The 15,691-nt window shown below is 49.3% G+C and overlaps 9 protein-coding genes across 9 annotated transcripts; 4 read left to right on the forward strand and 5 right to left on the reverse strand.

Annotated features, from left to right (window-relative positions):
- Nucleotides 1–248: 248 nt before the first annotated feature.
- On the reverse strand, nucleotides 249–1,592 carry M437DRAFT_52363 (CoA-transferase family III; the record flags this gene model as incomplete). The annotated part of the gene is made up of 3 exons (XM_041022339.1): nucleotides 249–726; nucleotides 790–1,465; nucleotides 1,532–1,592. The coding sequence occupies 3 exons, from the start codon at nucleotides 1,590–1,592 to the stop codon at nucleotides 249–251; spliced, it is 1,215 nt and encodes a 404-aa protein (XP_040878247.1).
- A 231-nt stretch (nucleotides 1,593–1,823) lies between these two features.
- Nucleotides 1,824–4,022, reverse strand: M437DRAFT_52370 (vacuolar ATP synthase catalytic subunit A; the record flags this gene model as incomplete). The annotated part of the gene is made up of 7 exons (XM_041022340.1): nucleotides 1,824–1,880; nucleotides 1,936–2,883; nucleotides 2,996–3,615; nucleotides 3,667–3,751; nucleotides 3,804–3,852; nucleotides 3,909–3,948; nucleotides 3,989–4,022. The coding sequence occupies 7 exons, from the start codon at nucleotides 4,020–4,022 to the stop codon at nucleotides 1,824–1,826; spliced, it is 1,833 nt and encodes a 610-aa protein (XP_040878248.1).
- Nucleotides 4,023–4,361: 339 nt separating this feature from the next.
- Nucleotides 4,362–5,505, reverse strand: M437DRAFT_76784 (sulfite oxidase-like protein; the record flags this gene model as incomplete). The annotated part of the gene is made up of 2 exons (XM_041026685.1): nucleotides 4,362–4,952; nucleotides 5,005–5,505. The coding sequence occupies 2 exons, from the start codon at nucleotides 5,503–5,505 to the stop codon at nucleotides 4,362–4,364; spliced, it is 1,092 nt and encodes a 363-aa protein (XP_040878249.1).
- A 695-nt stretch (nucleotides 5,506–6,200) lies between these two features.
- M437DRAFT_67598 (glycoside hydrolase family 31 protein) lies at nucleotides 6,201–8,585 on the forward strand (the record flags this gene model as incomplete). The annotated part of the gene is made up of 3 exons (XM_041024967.1): nucleotides 6,201–6,216; nucleotides 6,270–6,424; nucleotides 6,474–8,585. The coding sequence occupies 3 exons, from the start codon at nucleotides 6,201–6,203 to the stop codon at nucleotides 8,583–8,585; spliced, it is 2,283 nt and encodes a 760-aa protein (XP_040878250.1).
- A 75-nt stretch (nucleotides 8,586–8,660) lies between these two features.
- Nucleotides 8,661–9,414, reverse strand: M437DRAFT_52630 (uncharacterized protein; the record flags this gene model as incomplete). Its single annotated transcript, XM_041022393.1, has 3 exons — nucleotides 8,661–8,687; nucleotides 8,740–9,046; nucleotides 9,167–9,414. The coding sequence occupies 3 exons, from the start codon at nucleotides 9,412–9,414 to the stop codon at nucleotides 8,661–8,663; spliced, it is 582 nt and encodes a 193-aa protein (XP_040878251.1).
- A 667-nt stretch (nucleotides 9,415–10,081) lies between these two features.
- M437DRAFT_86120 (uncharacterized protein) lies at nucleotides 10,082–10,696 on the forward strand (the record flags this gene model as incomplete). Its single annotated transcript, XM_041028397.1, has 3 exons — nucleotides 10,082–10,215; nucleotides 10,279–10,409; nucleotides 10,464–10,696. The coding sequence occupies 3 exons, from the start codon at nucleotides 10,082–10,084 to the stop codon at nucleotides 10,694–10,696; spliced, it is 498 nt and encodes a 165-aa protein (XP_040878252.1).
- A 66-nt stretch (nucleotides 10,697–10,762) lies between these two features.
- On the reverse strand, nucleotides 10,763–12,004 carry M437DRAFT_86121 (N-terminal nucleophile aminohydrolase; the record flags this gene model as incomplete). Its single annotated transcript, XM_041028398.1, has 2 exons — nucleotides 10,763–11,945; nucleotides 11,997–12,004. The coding sequence occupies 2 exons, from the start codon at nucleotides 12,002–12,004 to the stop codon at nucleotides 10,763–10,765; spliced, it is 1,191 nt and encodes a 396-aa protein (XP_040878253.1).
- A 522-nt stretch (nucleotides 12,005–12,526) lies between these two features.
- M437DRAFT_76787 (cleavage and polyadenylation specificity factor, 25 kDa subunit) lies at nucleotides 12,527–13,455 on the forward strand (the record flags this gene model as incomplete). Its single annotated transcript, XM_041026686.1, has 3 exons — nucleotides 12,527–12,567; nucleotides 12,627–13,126; nucleotides 13,181–13,455. 3 exons carry the CDS (start codon nucleotides 12,527–12,529, stop codon nucleotides 13,453–13,455), a joined length of 816 nt encoding a protein of 271 aa, XP_040878254.1.
- A 730-nt stretch (nucleotides 13,456–14,185) lies between these two features.
- On the forward strand, nucleotides 14,186–15,642 carry M437DRAFT_52762 (Rhamnogalacturonase A; the record flags this gene model as incomplete). Its single annotated transcript, XM_041022411.1, has 3 exons — nucleotides 14,186–14,544; nucleotides 14,603–14,895; nucleotides 14,954–15,642. The coding sequence occupies 3 exons, from the start codon at nucleotides 14,186–14,188 to the stop codon at nucleotides 15,640–15,642; spliced, it is 1,341 nt and encodes a 446-aa protein (XP_040878255.1).
- Between the last annotated feature and the right edge of the window lie 49 nt (nucleotides 15,643–15,691).

Below are 15,691 nucleotides of genomic sequence, written 5' to 3' on the forward strand. Positions count from 1 at the left end.
TTGAGCGAAAGATCACGAAACGAAGAAGGAGCGATAAACGATTGATGTACAATAGAATAATGAATAACATCGCTCTTCCCCATACATGACAGCCTGACTCAAAGTACCTTCAAGATGCGAAGATTCCCGCAGTAAAATTAATGCCCACGAAGGCGTACTATTATTCATGCGAGAGGACCTTTTCATTGCGGAGAGAATGTCGCCGATGCTGAATGTAGAATGTATGAAAGCCTGCTATTAACACTATCTTACAGCTTCGATCCCCCACCCAACCGCACCAGTCCTCCATCAACAAGATCATACTGCCGTCCTCTACTCCACCCCATCCATCTCGCCAGCACCTCTTCACCACCAACACCTGGCGCTAACCCTTTACTCTCCCACCCATTCCCCTGCACACCAATCCCTTGGCCCTCACACGCCGGTCTCGTATCAGCATCCCCCTCTGCAATAGCCTTGCCTGGAGAATCTCTAAGCGTCACTATAGGTCGTTGATCATACCCGTTTTCCTCCAGTTCGTCTTGTGTTAGTACGGGAGTGCAACATGCATCTGTTCCATCGAAGATTTTTTCCCATTCTGCGCGAGTCTTGGACTTGAAGGTGCGGGTGAAGAGGGTGCGTAGGGCAGGCCAAGTGGTGCGGTTGTCTCTAGGGCCTGAGAGGGAAGAGAGTGGGATGTTTAGGCCTTTGAGGAGGTGGGTGAAGAAGTGGGGTTCCAGTGCTCCTCTGTTTTTGGTATCAGTAACTTTCTTGGGAAGAGAGGAGGGTGGAGAAGAGGGAATTACGCACACAGCCATATACCTCCCATCCTTGCACTCATAAGTATCGTAATAAGGACACCCTCCATCCAACAGATTTTCTCCTCTGCCTTTATCCCACATGGGTGTCTTTCTAGCCAATCTAGGCATGATTCCTAGGTAAGCGACTCCATCTACCATATTCGCTTCAACTACTTGTCCCTTCCCACTCTGCTGTCTCTGTAAAACCGCCATCACAATCCCTAAAAAGCAAACTAATCCTCCACCTCCAAAGTCTCCGAGCAGGTTTGCGGGTGGATAGGGAGTGTCTTCCTTGCGACCGAGCTGGGAAAGAACTCCAGAAACAGCGAGGTAATTGATGTCGTGGCCAGCCATGGAACTATACTTTCCATCCCTGCGAAACCCCGTCATTCGTGCAACAATGAGCCTTGGATTCAACTTTAACAACACATTCTCCGGACCCAAACCTGCTTTCTCCAAAACTCCGGGCCGAAAAGGGTCGATCAGAATATCGACATGCGGTATCAAAGACAGGATTAGAGAAATGCCAGATGGGGATTTGATGTCCACGGCTATAGAGGTTTTGTGTCGGGTTAGAAGGTCAGAGGTCGGTGGTGGTGGGGTAGAGGTATGGGCGCCTGGGACTGAGCGGTCGATGCGTAGGACAGAGGCGCCCCAGTCGGCTAGTAAGAGGCCTGCGAATGGTCCTGTGGATTGATTACATTCATCAGCAAGGTGTAGTCAACTATAAAGGCGAATGCTGAGAGTATTACCAGGAGCTAAGCCTGCAAATTCAAGAACCCGTAGGCCGGTCAGTGGTGGGGATTGTGACATTGTAGCCAATTCCGAAGATGTAGACAAATGGTATGTTTAAAGAGTGATGTTCAATAAGTTTTGAGGAAACATGACCATGAACCTCGGATGCGGAGTGATGGACAGCACGGATGCGGGGAAACACTTGGATGTCAATACAACAACGCTTCTGAAAATATGAGATTATATACAGCCTCGAAGGACCATCTAAACGCCCAAAAACACACTCAAAACAATCGTCTATTGTCTTCTCTACTCGTCCATGACGGAAGCGAACTTCTCGTTCATCTTCTGCAAAAGGTCCTCGTACTGCATTGCATGTCAGCATGACGAAATGTTCAAATAGACAAAGATTATAACACACCTTCTTGACAACCTTCTCCTCACCATCATCCGGAAGCTCGAACTTCATGCTTCTGAGTTCGCTCTGGATCTCACCAGTAGTCTCTCTGACCTTGCTCCAGGCATGGCCTTGGGAGATGGCCTTCTGAGCTTCATCGTGGAAGCTCATCATGTTCTTCATCATCCAGAAAGTCTTCCATAGAGGGCAGAACTGATCGTAATCACTGTAACCGTTTTGTTGCAGGAAGTCTTCCTTGATAAGGGTTGCAACATCAAGAGTGATCTTGTCACCATCACCAAGAGCAGACTTTCCGACCAGTTGCACGACCTGTTCAAGATCCTCGGAAGTGGTCAAAAGCTCCTTGATGCGGTCACGCAGACGAGGGAACTCGGGGTTGTTTTCTTGGTAGAACTTCTCAAGCGAGGTGGTGTACTTGGAGTAAGAGAGCGAAGTGTTGATCGAAGGGAAGTGCTTACGCTGAGCAAGCTTCTTGTCGAGACCCCAGAAGACCTGTACAATACCGAGGGTAGAACTGGTAACAGGGTCTGAGAAATCACCACCAGGAGGTGAGACGGCACCGACGATGGAAACACTGCCCTTGCGGTCAGGGCTACCAAGGGCAGTGACACGGCCAGCACGCTCGTAGAAAGATGCAAGCTTGGCACCGAGGTAAGCAGGGAAACCTTGGTCAGCAGGCATCTCTCCGAGACGACCAGAAATCTCACGAAGAGCCTCAGCCCAACGAGAAGAGGAGTCAGCCATCATGGCAACGTCCTTACCCTGGTCACGGAAGTACTCGGCGACGGTGATACCAGTGTAGATGGAAGCCTCACGGGCAGCGACGGGCATGTTGGAGGTGTTGGCGATAAGAGTGGTACGCTTCATGATAGGCTCCTTCTTGCCGTCGACGTCGATGGTGAGCTCGGGGAAGTCCATCAAGACTTCGGCCATCTCGTTACCACGTTCACCCTAAACACAAGAAGAGTTAGCTTGTCTCTGAAGTATGATCGGAAGAAACACCACGACTCTGCCTGACAGCCAAACTCGGTTGCGTGGTGTTCTTATTTGGGGTCAAACGTACACATCCGACGTAGACAATAATGTCAGAGTTGGAGAACTTGGAGACAGACTGAGAAATGACAGTCTTGCCACAACCGAAAGCACCAGGAATACAGACAGTACCACCCTGAACACTGGGGAAGAGAGCGTCGAGGACACGCTGACCGACAATGAAGGGCGAGTCGGAGCCGAGCTTGTCGTTAACAGGACGAGGGACACGGACGGGCCACTCCTGCATCATGCTGTACTCGGACTTCTTGCCCTCGAACTCAACCTCGAGAATCTTCTCGTCGACGGTGTAGCTTCCAGCCTCTGCGATACGGGTGATGGTACCGCGAGCTCTGGGAGGAAGGAGAATCTTGTGGTCGCTGAGCAGCGAGTTTTCCCAAACGGAACCGAAAACGTCACCACCAGTGATGTGGTCGCCAACTTTGTAGCCAGCAGGCTTGAAGTCCCACTTTCTTTCACGGTCCAGAGCGGGCACGTCGATACCACGGGGAATGTAGATGCTGTTGGAGACGTCCGAGATACCCTTAAGAGGACGCTGAATACCATCGTAAATGGTCTCCATCAAACCGGGACCGAGCTCGACGGACAAGGGCTTGCCAGTTCTGAAGACGGGGTCACCAACAGTGACACCAGCTGTTCTGAATCAGCTGACTGATCGTAGCTTGAGTGTATATGCGAACATACCGGTCTCTTCGTAGACCTGGATGGTGGCCTTATCATTGTCGATTCTGATAACTTCACCAACGAGACCGTCCTTGCCAACTTTGACCTGCTCCTCTTAGTATTGCGCATTGTATGTTCCAAGCAAAGGCGGTACGTACGAGTTCGTACATGGCGACACCGATCATGTTCTCGGCGATGATGACGGGACTGAAGAACGGGCATTAGTAGGTGGTAGACGGCGGTGGACGGGCAAGGCGACATACCCCGATACGGAGAAGATGGAGCCTGTGCATGTTCGGTCAGCTTGAGTGAATGATGATGAGGGTCAGCAAGGCGGACTCACCCTGCTGGGACTCGACATCTCTTGAGGGAGCCATGGTGGTTGTTGTGGTTGTGGTGGTTGAGCTGTCTGCTATGGGGCTCGTGGGGAGGTCGACGGACGGCGAATCCTGTTGTACGGGCGATAAGACGTCGGGGCGATCAGAGTCCTTCTTGTTGACTAGATCGATAAGAGACGGGCGCGTAACAAGTCTGGGTCGCAAACCTAGCATGCAACTGTCTAGACTGCTGAATTGGGTGTCTTCGAAGGTTCACGTCGTCCGCCTGCCGTGACGTCGAAACGAGCAGCCCGCACAGACCACAAAGCCATCCCGTCCTGATTCAAGGAAACTGCGCCTGATTATTTCTTTTTATTCTTCTCATATTTTTTCTACTCTTTACAAGACCTCGAGATCTGTCGTCTCTCCGTATCCATTATACGCCACTCCTCGCAAATTCCACTGCGATCGCTTCGGCTGTGTCTCTCCAGCCGCGTCTGTAGCTCTGCTGAAGATACATAGACCTTTGCCTGCCTCCATCTTGACGCTTGCCTTCCACAACCTCCACGACCACCTACTTTCATCTGCATCATGCCCGATGTCTGCTTCAACCCATGTCTTTCCATCATCTCCTGACACTTCAACTTTTACTACCTCTCCACCATCTCCACTGGGCAAAGCAAATCCTTTGACAAGCACCATACCATCTGCTGACCTCTCCACTTTCGATCCGGGCTCAGGCACAGCAATGGCACTGTTGACCGGCATAGTTTGCAGCGCTGGTGTCATATCCCAAAACTTCTCGGCAGTTTCGCTGTCCACTGCTTCTGGTGGCAGAATCTTGTAATCGTGTTGTTGATAGTAGTTGGAGCTCTCTACCGTTTGCACCGTGATGCGATCTAGCCACTTGACACTTCGGGCACCAGCAATACCGGGAACTATCACTCGAACAGGAAATCCATGCTCTTTGCTAAGTGGCTCTCCATTCATCTTTGCGAGAGTCAGCTTGCATGTATCATGATTCAGAATCACACATTCTTACCTCGAGCGCCAATATGACATCCTTGTCTTCTTCAAGTGCTCTCCCAAGATCAATCGAAGCTCCGTACCATTCATCCTCCTGACAGGTCTGTGCATGGCTTGCAAACGCTACATGGCCTTTCTCTTCCTTGGAGAGAATAACCTGCGCTTTCTCCAAGATATCCTTGAGTCTTGGTCCTCGCCATTTGCAATTCATCACAGCTCCATCAAACCAATCAATACCTTGTACTTCCTTGATAGCTGTGCGCATCGTATGTCTTCTAATGCCAGCACATTGGAGCGCAGAGACAACAGTATGTTGAGGCAGGGCTTCCAAATCGGACACTGAAAGGTCCAGTATGGTCTGCACGGCTCCATCTACCCGAACTTGGTGTTTTGAGGCATCGATTTCTGGTATGTCTCCATGATTGCGGTCGTAAGCATCTTTTGTTGTAAGAAACGATGACACTAGTTCAGTAGCTGGGGGCTCGCGGTTGAGTGGGTCGAATCCAAGATCGGGCATGATGAAAGCGATTGAGAAATGGATACAGAAGATGATTTGGGCTGGAACTGAAGATAGAGAAGAAGGATGTAAATGTGATGCTACTTACTTCTTAGACCCTACAGAATGTCGAGGAAGAGAGAGAGTGTTTGCTCTTGGAAATGGAGCTCTCATGCATATGCCTATGACGAAATGGCTTGGCATGAGTTGTCACCTCCTTCTTCTGTTGCGAGAAGTGCAATGGATTCATCAAGTGTTTGGGTCAGTTTCAGTATTCACCATCGAAGGTAGAATCTCTGAATCTTCAATGTCATCCTATCGAGACGCATGGTTGGCAACCTTCGTGATCGCCGTGGGGTTCATTGCAAGCTTCAGCCCCCGAACGACAACCACAAATGTTGCCGAGTAACACAAACCCCTCTGTTCGTTGCACAAACAGTCATGCTTGCCAGATCCTTCTACATATCAAGCAATTCTTCCGGTGGTATCAGTTGGCAATGCAAGTGTTCAGCCTGTATACGTTGGCTCGGCAAACACCTTTCCTACCTGGGACGATTTCTCCGTAAACCCCTCCAACCACACGAGACCCCGCGCCGTATCACGCTGGTGATCTTCGTATGAGGTCTTGAAGGATTGAAGTCTAGCTATGTAGGTAAACACCCCTTTCTGCTCTTTTTCATTTGTTCTCCCAAGCTGTTCTCCTTATACTGCCAAAGATGAAGTTCCGCGATGGTAAGTTGCTCAGACTATAGAAAGTTGTAATAAAGTGCTTACGGGTTGGTTAGGCATGTGGCTGGTCGCCGAGGGCAAACGACTCGAATATGCAGAAGAGTTTTTTTCTATCAGCGAAGCTCAGGATGGTAAGAAGATCGCACTTCTGTGTCCTACCATGCAGATCCGGAGCAGAGGTGATACTCTGAATCGACCTACCTTGACAGTGGTATGTGTAAGATACTAGAAGAATCATATATAAGACCAACAAAATATAGGACCTGGAAGCCGTTATGGACGATGTAATCTCTGTCGAAGTCACCCACTGGCATGGCGCTCTAAACAAAGGTCCACACTTCAACCTTTTTACCTCTGGAAGACCAGAGGTAAATGCCAGCATCCAAAAGACAGAACAAGGAACCACCATCTCAGCTGGCAACCTTTCAGCAACAGTATCCTCAAAGCCTCATACCTTCGATATTCGCTTCCACAGCAAAGACGGCAAGCACAAACTAACCTCACTATTAAATCGTAGTGTGGGATTTGCCTACGACCCTGCAACCAGCAGTCCTATGCAGACAGCAGATATGCGTGACATCAAGCATTATATCTTAACCCAAAGCACTTTAGGTGTTGGAGAGCAAATATACGGCTTAGGCGAACGCTTCGGAGCCCTCAACAAAGTGGGTCAATCAATCACACTCTGGAATGCCGACGGTGGTACCTCTTCCGAACAAGCCTACAAGAACATTCCCTTCCTGCTGAGCAGCAAGGGCTACGGGATCTTCATCGACACACCGGGAAAGGTAGATCTAGAAGTCGGGAGTGAAAGATGCTGCAGACTCCAAACTTCCATCCAAGGCCAACGCCTAAAATGGCACATCATCTATGGACCCACCCCAAAAGACATTCTAGACAAGTACACAACTCTCACCGGCAAACCTGCCAAAGTACCTTCTTGGAGTTTTGGCTTGTGGCTTAGCACTTCCTTCACCACTTCCTACGACGACAAGACCGTTTTATCTTTTCTCGAAGGCATGAAAGCCCGCGACATCCCTGTCCAAGTGTTCCATTACGATTGTTTCTGGCTTCGCGCATTCCACTGGTGCGATTTTGTGTTTTCTCCTGACCATTTTCCGGATCCTAAAGCTAGTATCTCTCGCCTCAAGGCTTCTGGACTAATGAATAAAGTCTGTGTGTGGATAAACCCTTATCTCGGTCAAGCAAGTCCCATCTTCGCAGAAGCGGTTTCCAAAGACTTTTTGCTGAAACGCAAGAATGGGGATATCTTTCAATGGGATCTTTGGCAAACCGGGATGGGTATTATCGACTTTACAAACCCGGCTGCTGTTGAGTGGTACACCTCTTGCCTGGAAAAACTATTCGATATCGGTGTCGATAGTCTGAAAACGGACTTTGGAGAGAGAATCCCTAGCAAGGATGTTCAATGGTTTGACTCCACCGTGGATCCAGAAAAAATGCATAATTACTATGCGTATGTTTACAACAAAGTGGTTTATGAGGCACTGCAGAAGAGGTTTGGGAAGCATGAAGCTGTTTTGTTTGCTCGCGCTGCTACGGCAGGAACACAGCAGTTTCCCTTGCAATGGGGTGGAGATTGCGAAAGTACATTTGAAGCAATGGCTGAATCTCTGCGCGGTGGCTTGTCCCTGGGTATGTGTGGATTCTCCTTCTGGAGTGTCGATATCGGTGGCTTTGAGGGTACTCCGGACGCAGCAATCTACAAGCGTTGGGTGCAGTTTGGACTCCTCTGCTCGCACTCACGATTGCATGGTAGCAATAGCTATCGCGTTCCTTGGCTGGTGGACGACAACGACGAGAGCGAGCAAGGATGCAGTGCTGTGCTGAGGAAATTCACGCAGTTGAAGTGCAGGTTGATGCCCTATCTCTACTCAACGGCTATGGAGAGCATCAAGCACGGTTGGCCTGTCAGCGTAAGAGCCATGGCAATCGAGTTTCCAGAAGACAAGACGGCTTGGCTGTGTGATCAGCAATTCATGCTGGGATCAAATCTTTTGATTGCGCCAGTATTTGACGAGAGTGGAGAGGTGGAGTTCTATCTGCCTGCAGGCAAATGGACTAGCTTCTGGGATGGCCAGGTTGTTGAAGGACCCAAATGGGTCAAGGAGACGCATCAGTTTGACACGCTACCCATGTATGTCAGGGAAGGATCTATTTTGGTACTTGGCAAGGAAGGAGAGAAGAGAACGACTTGGGACTGGACTAAGGACGTCGAGGTCAAGACGTTCTTCCCTAACGAGAAGTCGTGTTTCAAGTTGGTGGATCCGGACAATAAGGAGCTGGCTACTATCACGGTCGTCAAGGATGGTAATGATTGGAAGGTCAAGGGTGCTGAAGCCTTGGCTTGATGAGAGCTCGTATGGATAGAACTAGATTAAATATTTCTAGAATTTTCATTGATTCGTGGTTTTCGTGAAGCACATCTACAAAGTCTCTGGCGGTTGGGTGATCTATAACTTAAATCAGTATGCACTCCTCCCTTCATGTCGAGTATGAACTCACCTTAGTCAGATGATCACCATTCAGAGTCTTCATGACCTTGCCCAAGCCTTCATGCGAGTAGTCCTTCTCATTCCACATGTCCTTGTGATACTTGACTTTGCCTTGTTCGTCCAATGTCAGAGTAACCAGACTGTTTACTGGCTTGGTGAAGTGGACGACTCTGGGTGTGTATTCTTGTTGAAGCTTGAAGATGATGCGGTCTGGTTGCGAGTCGACGACTTCGGTCTTAAGGGTTTGTGATTTGGCCATGACTTTGGGAATGCCGTACCATTGGCCGGCGATCTTGTAGCGGGTATCGCAGTATGACCTGTTTCTTGTCAGTATTTGTTCTCCAATTGATTTGTAGGTGTGAGAATGTGAAGCTTCCAGCACCTCCAGCAAAGAGTCGTTCGCAATGCCTCTTCGGGTGTCTTCTCTTTACACATACCAAGGATCATCATATACAGCCTTGTCAGAATAGACCTGCATGAGCTCCTCGCTCGCACCACCAGAGTAAAGCGCACAGATCGATTTCACAATCTTTTCTCTTTCTGGTTCAAGCTTGATGCTCTTTTCGGGATGAGGTTCATAATCGACTCCAGAAGATGCGTTTTGGCTGGGATCTTCCTTGTTGCCAGTTAAAGCCTGAGGGTCAGGTCTGATTTCGTAGGTTTGGGGAACAGATGGGTCAGGCATTGCGATTATGTTTTTGACGAGTTAGAGGTTATAGGGATAGTAGGAGAGAGATTGAGGAGTCCTTGAGCCTTTTGTTGTTTTGTTAGCTTGAGAGACACCATAACGTCACTATTCACATGAAGGGGTCATTGGGGAACTTGATAATGAACAGGGGAGGATCTGTTAGCCGACACTATTCTTGACAAGTAAACCTACTCTAGCTATTGCAATGCAGAGGATTTGACACTTGTAGATGATTCAAACATGGAGAAGTGTATCTCGCATCTGTATATTCTTTCTCAGTGTTTGCATGGTCATTTCTTGGACATTGTGCTGGAGATGCACGCTGCGCAACAAATCCCTCTTGTTCTTTATGTCTTCCGAAGAAGGAAATTGCAGCCACAGCACCAGCCACATGATGACGCGCGCAGCAACCCTGGTGGTTCCTTCCATTAATGTTTGCAAAGGAAAATAGTCCCATCTGGAGACGAATCTCAAGATTTTCATCCAAAGTCCTCCACTATCCTTTACATCAAGACCCATTCTTCATATCTCGGGGACAATTATCGGGATTGTCGCCCATACATTCATTTGGAAATACATTAATTCAACCTCTTGTCCCGATAAACTCCTCAGCCCCCGACTACATCAGCTCCAAAGACAATCCTCCAGCAACAACACTACCAAGATGCCTGAAAGGTTCCACGAGAACGAAACACTGCTTATTCTCCTCGTTGCAATGATCGCTCCCGCAGTCGCTGTCTTCCTGATGAGAGGTTGTGGTCACGAAGTCCTGATCTGCTTCCTTCTCGGTCTCCTTTTGTTCGTTTCCCTTGTCTGTTTACTCTTCTCAACTACATCTCACTAACCCTCGTGCGCGATTAGTTTCTTTCCCGGACAGATCTATGCCTTTTGCCTTGTCGCCGAGCATGCAAGGCAGTTGAAGCAGAAGACTGGCAAACCTATTGTTGTTGTCGAAAATCCTGCGCAGTTGGCCAAGTCCAACGTTGTCCAAGGTCAGAATACTTCCCCCACGAACAATCGGATATGTGTGTACTAGCCTGAACCAGTCACATCTTCTACACCTCCTGTTGTTCAGACCATCGAGTACAAGCCTCCGTCAGCCGCACCTCCACCACCTACACCTGTCTCTTCAACACCAGCTGCACCTGCACCCGCGCCCCCACCTGCACCACCTACAGTCACCGAGCAAGTTGTTGTGGTTACAAAGTCACCAGACAAAGCACCAGAGAAAGCTCCGGAAGCACCACCTGTTGATCCTGCACCGGCCGCTGCGAAGTGAGCTGAGACTATGAGACGATGATTGATGATACCACGACCCTATAGAGAGATACCTACCTCAATGCACCTAATGACCTTCCGACTCAGCCTTGCTAGCTTTCTGACCCTCTGCTTCAGTAATGTCAGCCTTCAGACCTTCCATCTCAGCAGTAGTTGTCTTCTGATTCTCAGCCTCAGCCGCAATCGCCTTGTAAGCCTCTTCATCGTCGGCATTCCATGACTCGGAGTAGAGCATGTTTTGCAGTGTAAACCTGCCATCCTTGTGGACGATGAGGTATTGATTCTTGTTGATGATGTTCCAGTCCTCTTCTATGTAGGTGCTGGGCTCACTAGCGACAATGACGTGTTTACCGTGCTCTTGCTCATCCTTTCTTGGACCCACATCGGATCTGTCACATCCATCGGGATGGTCAGGGTACTTGCGATTCAGCGTGGTGCCGGCTCTGGTTGAGAAGTACAAGCTTGGAGGTTGCTCTTCTTTGTGGTTTCGGAAGCGACATGCGACCATCTGAGTGCCGTCGGTAGCTGCGAGGTTCAAGCTGTTGGGCCTCCTCTTGGGTCCAAGGATCTTCTTTTGCAGGTTGCAGACAGTCTTGATAGCTGTGTGAAGAGCATGTGCTATTGCCTGAGCCGAGTAGTCCTCATCCCAAGTGTCTGCACCTTTGCCTGAAGACAGGAAGTGCATGAAAAGGGCGCCAATGTGCTCACTATCGGTGCTACCTTGAATGTTGGCGTAGGTGTCGTGATCCAGCATATCGCAAATGGCACGTCTGATGGCGGTGAAATCTGAAATTGCACCATTGTGCATGAAAGTGAATTTTCCAAATATGAAGGGATGGTTGTTGACTTGAGTAACGGCACTCTCGGACGTGGCACGGATGTGGGCAAAGACACAGCGAGTCTCGGTATTGGCACAGATGGAACGGTAGTTCATGTCGCCCTTGGGAGGCTGTATGGTCTTGTAGACGGCGGGTCTGAGACCTTCGTGGGGCTTGCCATCTTCGCTCTCGCCAGTGGCACCTTTTTCAAAGTCGCTGTAGGAGGAAGTGTACCAGGCTACACCTAGACCGTCGGCGTTGAGGACGCGGTTGCGGGCATTGGCTTCGTGTTCGGCGGTGATCTTGTTGGGCAGGTGGGCGATGAGGCCAGGCAGGTAGTGGTCGTTGACTTGGTTGGTGAGAGAATGCTTAGGGGTAATGAGGACATCGGACAGGAGACAAGGCTCGGTTGGCGAAATGTATGCGAACCAACTGTAAAAAGTATCGGTATTTGTGGCTGCGAGTACATTGCGAAGTACTTACCGACACATTTTAGAGCCGGTAGGCAAGCTAGGTTATGCAGATTAATCGATGAGCGCAGGAAACAGGTGGCAGGGTATGGTAAGTCAACGTCAAAGGGAGAAGTAAGAGAAACAGAATCACTTGGCCGTATGTCTAGGTTCATATGCACTCTAAGTCGCACTTGCTGACAGCACTGCTACCTGTCGGATAACACGGCAAGGTTGCAGATACAAAACAGGAAAAGAGAAGGAGAGGGAGGAAGGTTTCGAAGAAGAGTGGAAGCTGGGAAGAGGCAGGAGCGAGCTTCCCCACAAAACACTTCACCCACGTCGTCTTCGGCGGTCGCGCATCTCGAGCCGAGACAGCGTCAAGGTCCGGTTGTCTTCAATTGCTTCTGAACACTCATCTCTTGAACGACAATCGCTTCCAGCTTCTCACAACACCTCTCGCTTCCAGCTTCTCACAACACCTCTCGCTTCCTCGCTTTCCCTAATTAGTCCTTCTATAGTCACAGAGTAACCCGACGCGTCCTTCACCCGTTCTGTCCAACAATGACGACAGTCTCGAAAGATGCTCAGCAGAGCTCATACCCGTATGTCAAGCACAATCGCTGCACTACGCCCACGACTGATCATGATTGTCCCTCTCCAGTCCGATAGCTCCGCCAGACTTCAATGCACATCAACCAAAGACCGTCAGACTGTATCCTTTGAGCAACTACACTTTCGGCACAAAAGAGACCCAACCAGAAGAAGATCCCTCAGTCCTCGCTCGCCTAAAGCGCCTGGAAGAACATTATGATGAATACGGCATGAGAAGGACCTGCGAAGGTATCCTTGTATGCCACGATCACAACCACCCTCACGTCCTCATGCTGCAAATCGCAAACGCCTTCTTCAAACTTCCTGGAGATTACCTACCACACGATGCCGACGAGATTGAGGGCTTCAAGATCCGCTTGAACGAAAGACTTGCTCCCTCGGGTAACCAATTCTCCAACGACGGCAACGAAGGCGAATGGGAGATTGGCGAAACTCTTGCCCAATGGTGGAGACCCAACTTCGAGACTTTCATGTATCCCTTCATCCCTCCACATGTCTCGCGGCCGAAAGAATGCAAGAAGCTATACTTCATCCAACTACCCAAGAGCAGTATGTTGTGCATAATCCCAAACCGCCCAACAAATGCTGACACATCACCTACAGAAGTCTTGAGCGTCCCAAAGAACATGAAGCTACTTGCTGTGCCGCTGTTTGAGCTGTACGACAACGCTCAGCGCTACGGTCCTCAACTCTCTGCCATTCCCCACTTACTATCCCGGTACAATTTTGAGTTCGTTGACGAGAACGGAAAGGTGTCAGCCGTAACACCAGGAGGCAACCCGAACGAGGGCAGTGTGCCCAAGACAAAGATACTAGCAGGCGGCGACGAGTCTTTGCAACAAGAGAATGGAGCTGAGCAGGACTCAAAAATGGAGTAGGCGAAAGCCTGAGTGGAACACATCAACCACACATGATCTCTCTTCTTGTTGCATTCGAGCGGGCGCTGGTTCTAGGGGGTTGGTTATGTTGCATCGCGAGGCGAGGGCATTTAGATGGCGCATTGCCCCATTTGGCAGATATTTGAGAATGATCATAGAGCATCGTTACGACCCATTCTTCGTCCAGCAATCAATTTGGTGTAGCAGTCTTGCGCGGAAGCCAAACCTGAGGCTTAGGGCTAGGGCTTGTTGAGCACAAGCAACCATTTTTGTACTCTTGGGTTTCATCTCACTGTCATTTGCTTCGTCAAATCTAAGCGACCCAGATCGATCTCATGAGTGCGTCTTGCACCTGTCAGCCTCTTCAATAATGCTCCCGTTCATATGTTCTGACTGTTAATTGGTGGCCCTTCACTAAATTCTTCCGACCCGTCAATGATCATGGAGAGGTCGCGGGAGCGGTTTCACATTGATCACTCGCCCCAGACATGACCGCCCAGGCTTCTCTCAATCCGTTTCATCGAACCATAAGGTGCTGCGAAAAATGGAGCAATAGTTTCTGTGAACCTTCTGTTCAAGAAGAACCCAATCAATCTGAATTATACTAGCAGAAGCCCTGCGGCTGTCAACTGACATATCAGGTAGGTACTGCCCACTTGCTCTTCGGTCGTTGTGTTCCTTTTTTCGCCCATCATTCCCTCGTTTGTATCTTTATTGTCATTCTATATCAATGCATTCCTTTTCTTCTCTTCTGACACTTGCTGTCGCTCTACCTGCGCTGGTCGCAGCTGAGCTTTCTGGCAAAGTCGGACCTACCACATCTCATGCCACCAAAGCTGCCGTGAAGACTTGCGATATCACCAAATACGGTGCTGTCGCTGATGGCAAAACTGATATTAGTACTGCTCTCAACAGTGCTTTCAATGCTTGCAAGACTGGAGGTGTTGTTGTTATCCCTACTGGCAATTATGCCATGTCTCAGTGGGTCAAGTTAGCCAATGGCAACAATTGGGCTTTGCAACTTGATGGTATCATCACCCGTACTGGTACTGATGGTGGTAACATGATTATGATTGAGCACAGTGATAAGTAAGTCATGTTTTCTTGCTGTTCTACAATCAGTCTCATCCTAACACTCTGATTTTAGCTTCGAGATGTTCTCGTCTACTGGTAAAGGAGCCATTCAAGGAAATGGATATGAATTCCACAAACAAGGCAGCATCTCGGGCCCTAGAATCTTGAGATTGTGGGATATCACCAATTTTTCTGTTCATGATGTTACTCTGGTCGACTCGCCTTCTTTCCACTTTTCCATTGACACTTGCACGAATGGTGAAGTTTACAACATGGCTATCCGTGGTGGCAATGAAGGCGGTCTCGATGGTATTGACGTTTGGAGCAACAACATCTGGGTTCACGATGTCATGGTCACCAACAAAGGTCAGTCTCGATTTTGCACCACACTAAGACTCACAAGCACCGATCTAACCATCTGCAGACGAATGTGTTACAGTCAAAAGCCCTTCGAAGAACATCCTCGTCGAAAACATCTACTGCAACTGGTCTGGCGGCTGCGGTATGGGTTCCTTCGGCACCGACACAGACGTCTCCCACATCACCTACAGGAACGTCTACACCTGGTCCAGCAACCAAATGTTCATGCTCAAATCCAACGGTGGCTCTGGCTCAGTCTCTAATGTCGTACTCGAGAACTTCATCGGTCATGGAAATGCCTACAGTTTAACTCTTGACGAAGCTTGGTCTTCAATGAAGACAATCGCTGGAAACGGTGTTCAACTTTCCAATTTCCAGATCTCGAATTGGACGGGTACGGAGTCAAAGGGTTCTTCCCGCGGTCCCATCAAAGTCGCTTGCGCGGCAAAAGCACCTTGCCACGATATCTCCATCACTGACTTCAGCATGTGGACTGAATCAGGAAACTCACAATTCTACTCGTGCGAGAATGCGTACGGCAGCGGCTTTTGTCTCAAGTCTGGAACTAGCTATGCGTCTTATCCTGTTACTACGCAATGGGTTAGCAAGGCTCCTGCTGGGTATGCTGCTCCCACTATGGCTGCGGATCTAAAGACGGCGTTTGGAACTACGCAGAGTATTCCTATTCCTACTATGCCGGCAAGCTTCTTCCCAGGTGTGTTGCCGATTACTAAGTTGGCTGGTAGTAAGTAGAGAGCATAGTTCTGCAAGGATGGCCGGAGCAGGAGACTACATGCAGATT

The sequence above is a fragment of the Aureobasidium melanogenum genome, assembly GCF_000721775.1.
Source record: "Aureobasidium melanogenum CBS 110374 unplaced genomic scaffold scaffold_16, whole genome shotgun sequence".
Lineage (NCBI taxonomy): Eukaryota > Fungi > Ascomycota > Dothideomycetes > Dothideales > Saccotheciaceae > Aureobasidium > Aureobasidium melanogenum.